General features: G+C 39.7%; 1 protein-coding gene across 1 annotated transcript; it reads left to right on the plus strand.

The window, feature by feature from the left end:
- Nucleotides 1–311: 311 nt before the first annotated feature.
- LOC125530609 (methylthioribose-1-phosphate isomerase) lies at nt 312–3,355 on the plus strand (the record flags this gene model as incomplete). The annotated part of the gene is given in 7 exon segments (XM_048694993.1): nt 312–467; nt 619–718; nt 1,506–1,648; nt 1,728–1,833; nt 2,191–2,329; nt 2,415–2,683; nt 2,788–3,355. Coding segments are annotated over 7 exon segments (982 nt in total), but the record flags the coding sequence as incomplete, so codon positions are not given.
- Between the last annotated feature and the right edge of the window lie 5,865 nt (nt 3,356–9,220).

The following is a 9,220-nucleotide window of genomic DNA, read 5'->3' on the forward strand; positions in this document are numbered from 1 at the left end:
CTGTCAAGCTACAATATGTCCCATCAGAGCTTCAAGTCGCAGATTTCTTCACCAAGGCACAAACTAGAGATCAGCATAGGTTTCACACTCTCAAACTTGGTGTATCAGATGCTCCTGACCCACCTTAAGTTTGAAGGGGGGTGTTAAGTATATATGTTGTGTTTGTCTTGTACAGGCCCAGGCCCATAGTCTAGAGTGAGGCCCAGGCCCATGTAACCTTGTATATATCTCTCTCCTCCTCAATACAGAACACTGTTCGGTCATTCTCTCTTCCTCACGTTTTCTAACACTTATGTCGTTACACTATTCAGGAATGCGATCAGAGACATGGTTGTTCGTGGTGCTCCTGCCATAGCCATAGCGGCAGCACTATCATTGGCTGTGGAAGTTAATGATCACGATTTCACTGGTACACCTGTGGAAGCAGCCTCATTCGTTTCCAAGAAGTTGGAATACCTTGTATCCAGGTAAAAATTATTTAGCTGTTGCATGTTTGAACTTCAGGACCTTATGCGCGATAATTTTGATCCTGATATTCATGTTTTACGTTGAAATGAATTTCTACTTCTGCCCATGCATATTATTCTAATCAATGATTTACTTCAATTTCTTTGTCAGCCGGCCCACAGCAGTGAACCTGTCTGATGCTGCTACAAAGCTTCAGAACTTAGTGTCAAGAACAGCTGAAACAGCAAAAGATGCCAAATCTATCTTTCAGGTGCCAATCGGATTAATAGTTTCGATCCATCATCCCGCTCACTAGTAGTTCTTCAATACCTGAACAAACTCAGTCATCGTGACCATTGTGTATGCGTTTAATTGCCAGGACCATAGAGTTAATATGTCCTGAAACTTTATGTTTCTTTTGAAACTAAACAGGAAACTAACAAACCTGATGATAGTAGGTCACATGAGGCTAAATTCCCAAACTTCTAGCATCGAGCCTACTATCAGAACATTACCAATTGGTAGCATTTGTATGCAAACTCTTTCAGGCTGAATCGTGATGCCCTTGCTTGCATATTCACTACTTTGTCCAGTTCCTTGAAAAAATGGTGAATTCTTAGCTCTTGATGTGACTAATTGGTTGTGGCTTTTGGTTGGTTTTCAGCAGGGTAGTTTTGGCCCACCATTTTTGCACAAGTGTCTCAGACTACTGTCAGGCTGGTTGCAATATGTGACCAGCAAGAAACCAGCAATGACTGCCTTTTGTGCGCAACTGTCTTGAATACTTGCATAATGGACTACTGATTAAACTGATAAATAGCATAATTCCATAAATAGTGACCGTTAGATGTTATGAGGTGATGACGAGTTGAAAAACCCTGGTTTTCCCTCTTGTTCATTTGAAAAACTATTGTGCCTTCTAAAAAAAATTCCCATGTTGCCTTACCGGATTTTACGCCCTCATAAATTTTCAAATGGTATATATTTGTGAAATTTGATTATCTCTCTGGTTGATGAAATTGTTGGTGCACCTGCTTAATTATCTTCTCTATATCCAGGTCTTTATTGAAGCTGCAGAGGCTATGCTAGTTGATGATGTGGCCGATAATAAGGCAATTGGCTTGCATGGAGCTGAATTCCTTCAACGGCAGCTTGGAAGTTCGAGAAACATCTCTGTTCTAACCCATTGTAATACTGGCAGGTAAAGTCATCAATTTTTTCTTGTATGTCTGATGCTCAATATCCTCATCCAATTATAGTATATTTCTTTTTTAATCTAGCCTTGCAACTGCTGGTTACGGAACTGCCCTAGGGGTCATTCGTGCTCTTCACTCTGGAGGAGTTTTGGAGAAGGCCTTCTGCACTGAAACTCGTCCATTTAACCAGGTAGAAATTCATTACACATTTGCATGTCATAGTAATTTATGAATAATTTATCATGTTATATTTTGTACAAGACATATTAAGTAGAATTAGCCACACCCCATATTCTTTCATAGCATGTTGACGTCTTTGACATACCACGATCCTATGTGCTATACCACAGAAAAATTAGTTTAGTGAATCATCTTTCAAATAATTTCACCAACTGTCTAGGTCGTCCATCTTGCTCAGTCATTTCAGGTCAAATATAATCTTAGATAAGAACTGTTTGCTACCTATTCGTTCCACTTAGTCGAAGGATAGGTTTGCAGTGTGTTCACAGAAATACAAAGCTCTCAACAATTTGTTTGTAATCTCCAGGGTTCCAGGCTTACAGCCTTCGAGTTAGTTCATGACAAAATACCTGCGACGCTGATAGCAGACTCTGCTGCAGCTGCACTTATGAATAATGGACAAGTTCAAGCTGTAATTGTGGGTGCTGATCGTATAGCTGCAAATGGTAAACACCCACAAGAATAATTCTTAAATCAACTGAACACCAAATATGCCTATTGCTGACTGTATTTTTGGTATCGAATTGAAAGGTGACACAGCCAACAAGATTGGCACATACAACCTCTCGATTTCTGCAAAGCATCACGGCGTGCAGTTTTACGTGGCCGCACCAGTAACTTCGATTGATCTCTCCCTCCCGTCTGGGAAGCAAATCGTCATAGAAGAAAGATCTCCAAAGGAATTGTTGAACTCTGAAGGTGGTCTAGGAAAGCAAGTTGCCGCGTCAGGTATATCAGTCTGGAACCCCGCCTTCGATGTTACTCCAGCAAATCTAATTACTGCAATCATTACAGAAAAGGTATGTTACTTACGGAGTACATGTTCCATTTTTCTTATGCTCTTTTGGTGTTGGTCTGTACCGCATTATTAGTCGGTAAACTTCTTGTGCGTGTTTCCCCACAGGGTGTGATCACAAAGTCTGATCCTAATGGAAGTTTCGACATCAAAGGTTTCATCGAGCGTGCCAAGTGATGCCCTCCAGTGAGCATAGGTTGGCATGAATGCAGTGGAACATCCTTCTCACACAATTGATGATAGGATGCCCATGTTGTACTCCCAGCAATAAGATCTTTCGAAGTGAGGGAAACATAAAGTCGCGTACGAGATGTATTGTGAGGATGAGTGTTTGTTATCCAAAAAGATGCGTCTTTTGCTAGTGAACTTAATGTGTTTTCTAGCAATGAACCAAAACTCGGTTTGAGATGGAAGACGAGTAGTCGCTATCTGAAGAACAGAAGTGGGAATACTGAAATTTACGTGCAGCAGTGGTCTTTACCTTCTGCTAGTTGAGGTTGCTCCAATTTTCATATGCTGTTTATATGGAAGAATGCATATGTTTCACTCAGCATTGTGATTATTTAGTGCACAACTACTGGAGCATAAACACTTCCTCCTCTGTTCCTCGTTATGCAGTCTATGGAAGTTTGTAAGTTTGACTTTGAATCAAAAGCATCGGCTATCTTCTGGAGTACTTAACTTTTTGGCTATATTCTTTACCCATTTCATTTCAATTCAGCCTATTCCAACTGTGCCTGGGCCACCTCCATTCCGCCTGGCGTAGATAACGTGTGCCTGGGCCACGGAATGCCTCGAGTCTTTACCCTCCATCTGATGCCAGGTGGGGGTACCTTTTGTTGTGAAATTGGGTTTAAAACCAGGTAGCTCGAAGCAAACAAGACGACCAACACTGAAAACAAAAGGCTAACCAAGAACAACTATCCCAACGACAAATTTTAGAAACCACCAGCCAAACGACACTGCCTACGCCCTAGGGCGTCTGCATGATTAAATTAACAGATTTAGAGGACGGTTTGGATACAATACAAGACAGCCACATAAAACAAGCACCTGCAAATAAGACCGGCATCCACCTAGGTATGTAATGGGAATGGAATAAATGGATGGAGAGATGCCACATGCAACACTTATTCTAGGATGTTAGAGTAGAACGAGAGAAGTAATGAAAGCGGTGTCCTCTTTATTAGATGAGATCTGCTATTTATACAAAGGGAAGAGACATCACTAGGAAGGCATTTGTTCAGGGAGGTGCCTATTCGGCAGGGAACCGACGCGGCAGATGCAACTGTCTGCGGTTAGTAAAAGCAGGGATTGTCCCTTAATTAACAATCATTAATTAATCCTAACACTCCCCCTAATCAATGCTTGATTATGAGCAGACTTCATCTTGATAAAGATTCTCCTTGAAAACCCTGTGGGAAAAATGTAAGGAGATACGTGTTTGATATGTTGCTAAAACTCCTTCAAACCCGGTGGAAAAAATAAGGAGAAAATGGTACAACATATATTGGTCATTGTCTCTTTTAACTCAATACGAGAAAACTCATAGAGTTTAGAGGACAATAAATATGTCATATATACTTTCCCAAAAACCCCGGTGGGGAAAACAGAAAGTATGACATATGATCTCATGTTGATATTATCTCATTAAAAACCTTTATGAGAACCTGTATAGTAAACTCATGAAGGGAAAAAGAGTATAATATGATGCATTGAACAGGAATAACTTAGGAAGATACTCCCCCTGATTCTTGCAAATTCCAAAGCCGTCACCTACCAATTCCATGAACATGTTTCTGGAATGTAAAAGTTGGTAGAGACTTGATGAACAAATCAGTTGAATGATTTGACTTGCAAGATATGCAATATAAAGATATTGCTTATTAGTAACCTGTTTGCATCCGGACAACACAAGCAACACTATCATTGAGATAATGGTTGGTGGATGTAGCCATGAGGTCTTTTTTTTGAAGACTCTTCATGAGAGGGCTACCACACCTAGTATGAACACTAAGATTGTCTACGATCTGACATATTGGGGATCTGATCGAAGTATCCAATGATATCGGTGTTCACATTTCTGTGAAACTGAAAAACCAGGACAAGATGTTTGATGCATTTGGAGATTGGAGATATTGAAAGATATTCTTGAGTACCAACCAATTGTGTTTGGTGGATCCAATGGCATTATGGAACGTTGAGTCCCAATGTCTCATTTCCAACAACTCTTGGTCTAAATAGATCATTCTTTACGTCTAGAGAATGAACTACCATGAGAGTTAATGATGGATAAGATTTGTCCACAATGAATTTCTCCAATATATTATGGATATAGACAATATAGTATACCATAACGTATGAATGAAGGTGCTCAAGTTGTAGTAACGAGCGGTGTTTTGGTTTACCCAAATCCTTCATTTTAAAGTCCGTCATTTAGATGATTACATGTGTTGTCGTTGCAGACACACAAACATGGATAATCATCATTGTAGGAGTAATCCTTGTGTATAAGGATCTCACTACGTCAGTTGTACCATATGTACTGACAATAATAAGTCGTATGATGACTTACTGAATTTACACAATGTATGTTGCATTTTGTATTTCGATTCAGAATTGAGATCCCACGGGAATCAATCATATATGTCTGAATCTAGTGATCCACATGGATATGTAATCACTACATCTATCAACTGCAGAGATAGATGATTTTGTACTGCCAATGATATAAGTTATCGGAATGGGATTCCACCTCTGGAGAATAGTTGGGTATCTACGTGAACCCTTGTGCTACAATACTTGCTCCCTGTTCACCACCTTGTTGTTCTCAATTCCGTTTCCAGAATAAAATTGGTGTAGGTATTGCTTATGAACACCTTGCCATTACTGAGCAAGATCATTTCTACCTAGATTATACCATTTGCTTGAGTTCAGTCCGAGTGTTGTTCACACTTTGCCATGGCCATGGTCTTTGGATCTGAGTCATTTGAAAGGTTTTTGCAATCTAGTTGAGAAATGTACGTCGACAATTGTAGACTTCCGGTTATATGTTTCTCCAGAATCTATATATCAATATATAGTTGATGGAAATATCGTTACCCATGGTGACTGCTCGCGATTTCCCAATGCGATTGAGTTGGGTATTCCGATGTCCCGGTCATTGTGTGCACTATGACCTGGGTTGGTGGAGGTTTCACGTCCACTGGGTGTATACTACCCATCAGGTGTCAGTCAATGTGAAGTTGACTTGCATTTACTGATTCACAGGCCTTGATATACTTGCTTGCGAGAAGCTGAATCCTGATGTACTATTGCCGTACTTCTCCCCCTGTTGCTTTGAACGGGGAGTTGAGTGGTTTTAGTTGGTACCTCCACTCTTTTCGACATATTCAGGATTGTAGGATTGTCTGACACCTTTATAGTCAGTAAATGAATCTGGCAGGTTATTTGCAATGTGTTGCAAATATTCTGAACGCATGGTTCCGATCTTTGAGTACGTGGATTTGAGGCAGAAATGTGTTGAACATTCCACTAATTTCCTGGCATTCTTTATGGTACTTGAAATCTCCCCCTAATGCCTGGAAATGTTCCTCATTGAATCAGCATACAGGCCTTGAATAACTCCCCATGCGAGGAGCTTGAGGTATTGACAGAACTACAGTTATTCCTCACATAGATCCCAACTATATGTTGAGGGGTCAATGATGTATGCCGGGTGGTGATATCGGTATGCAACCGAATTACCGGAGATAGAAAATACTTGATAGATATCCACATATCAAAGATAGAGGGGAATAATATTATGCAGTTCTGTCATGAGCGTGTAAAACTGCATGACTCCAACGTAAAGTTGGTAAGTTGCAATTCCAAAGTAAAGATAATGCAATGAGCCTAACTTCTTTGGATAAAGGATTCTACCAAACAATTTTGAGTCTAGACATTAGGACAAATTGCTAAACTTCAATCCGAGGGCCATAGAGAAAGGCACTCAAGGAGAATTCTGCAATGCTATCCATACGATTTTCTTGAAATCGATGTCAGGAAAATGAGCCAATGGTTTTGTGTGAATAAAGCACACACTTAAGACCATCATGTAGATATGTCTTTTAGAACCATGGAATACCTGAATAGTCTAGTCAATGGAGGGAAGAGCCACTTACCTCAACTTGATGCATTCAAGGAGTCTGAGTGGTTCAGCGTAAACTTTAAGGTGTGCGAGCCTTAAAATTAGCTTCCCTGTGTCACTTGTAGTGCACATAAAATCCAAATGTTGTTAGAATTTAGCATCATAATAATCGTAAACTATTGGAATTGCTGATAGTTTCGGTTTCAACCCAATGTCTCGATGACCAAGGCCAGTATGCCAAGTATGTCATGTACAAGACACTCTGGAAAACTATCACGTACACAGCATGTGGTACGGGTTGTGTCGTATGTGTAGTACAATCCAGATGATACACAGAGAATGTATTTGCCATATCCGTTGCATATGGTAAAGAGAAGTTATTTCTCTTTGTTGTCATCATAAATTTCGCTATGGAAACTATTTTGACGGATACCTTCATAGTTTAGCAGGGTACAAGTTAAACCTGGGAAGCAATAAAGCATCTCGATGTTACTCGGGTACCCACAGGGATAGTAAATATGACTCGAGTTGAGCCAACAAATACCTCATCGCGTCTAGCGATTTTAAAATATCTCCTTTCTCTCAATGAGAGTGGAAACATTGGACTCCCCTGAGTATAGAGTTTGTGGTGCATATATCCACAAGGCACATATCATTTTTCATCGGATTGACTCCCGTAGAAATCTATATATAGACATGAAGATTCTCACTATGAAAATCACTGTCAAATATATAGAATACATACAAATGTATTTGTACCAAAGTGCTGATACAATATATTGTGATGTACAATATATGATGACAACAATACTTATGTTCTTATTAGAACATCATAAATGGACATAAATTATGTTGACCACTCAGGAGATTGAGAGACTAGACGAAGTCTTCAAACATGTTAGTTGAGTCATATTCAACCATCATATTCTCCGTGCTCATAGGGTCCCGTCACTGTTGGTGATGTCGGGTTGAAGGTTGAAGTGAGCTCCAAACCTTTGCCCTTGAGGTCTGTTGTGTCCTAGGAATTGCTGATACAGAATAACCAGATGCAGAGATCTGAATCGATATAATGCCTTATGATGTATAAGACAATATTTTTCTGTTAGCGGTGTGATTCCGACCAGAGGTTAATCATGTGGTCTTGGATTGCACACACTATTCCACAAGACACAAGAGTGATCATGATGTCCATACCCAGGTAGGGTAGTGGTGGCGATTGAGGGCGAATGCCTCAAATTCTCTAGCCATCGGTTACCAGAGATAGTTAATTTACGATTAGTAAATTGAAGACCATCATGGTAATGTTGTAAAATTAATGGATATTTCAAGAAGTTATCTTGAAACCATTAATGTGAATCTCAAATTGCTAAGCATGACACCTTAAAAATAATCTCCAAAATGAAGTAGATCTCGCAGCACTAGGGAGTATAATCTGATGAAATCAGTAGATACTCACTCCTAATGCCTTATGTCATGACTTAGTAAAATGCATGGGAGTGCACAATGTTGTGCAATCATAATGTCAAATTTGAAAAAATGTAGGCTTAAACAGTAGTGGTGATAATCTGCAAAGCAGTAAATCTACACACTACCTTAGGATCCCAATACATCAATTTCAAGAAATCATTAAGAATTTTGCATATGTATTTGCAAGAAATTGAAAATCTCAATAGCAAATAGATGTATTAATCTCGACATGTAGCAAACATGGAGATACATACATTCCGGAATACATCGTACTCAACAGAAATACACCACTATAATGAATAGTAATGATGTTGCAAACTTGATGTTCAAGTGAAACTTGAATTGTATAGACCTCAAATCAAATGTGATGATCTTGTATCAAGTTTCAAGATAATTCAACAGGGTGAATTAATATTTTGCGAGAGAAAATTAATCTCAATCGCTATGAGATTGTTTTGCGAGAGAAGAAAATCTCGATCGCAAATTAATATTGTTGTGCGAGAAAACTTAATCTCAATCACAAAACAATGTTGTTGTACTAATAAGACATGTTATAGGGATTGCTAAAAAGCAAACACATCGAACATGCCACATATAATAACCACATATTTTCTGGAATTTTAAACTCAACAAAAAAGGGCTAAATGATGATCTGCACATGGCCTAACGTTACTGGTGCTAATCAACAGCAACTAGTTAGACCAAGCTGCAATATCCCGAAACTTCCAGGAATTAGCCGTAAAACAATGACAGAGGCAAGTTTTGACCTATTTCGGAAATAGGTGAAGCCAAAAGGCTGAAATGCAAAACTTGCGAAGAGATAAGGTTCCTATCTCTTTACTTCCGAGCGCTTTCGACCAGGAGAAATCCTGTAACCGCCCGCCGCTGTTTTGGCACACCGGCCAGGGCCGCGACCGTGGGAGCGCCGTCGTCGCCGCTAGGGGG

This window comes from Triticum urartu, unplaced genomic scaffold (genome assembly GCF_003073215.2).
Source record: "Triticum urartu cultivar G1812 unplaced genomic scaffold, Tu2.1 TuUngrouped_contig_6435, whole genome shotgun sequence".
Classification (NCBI taxonomy): domain Eukaryota; kingdom Viridiplantae; phylum Streptophyta; class Magnoliopsida; order Poales; family Poaceae; genus Triticum; species Triticum urartu.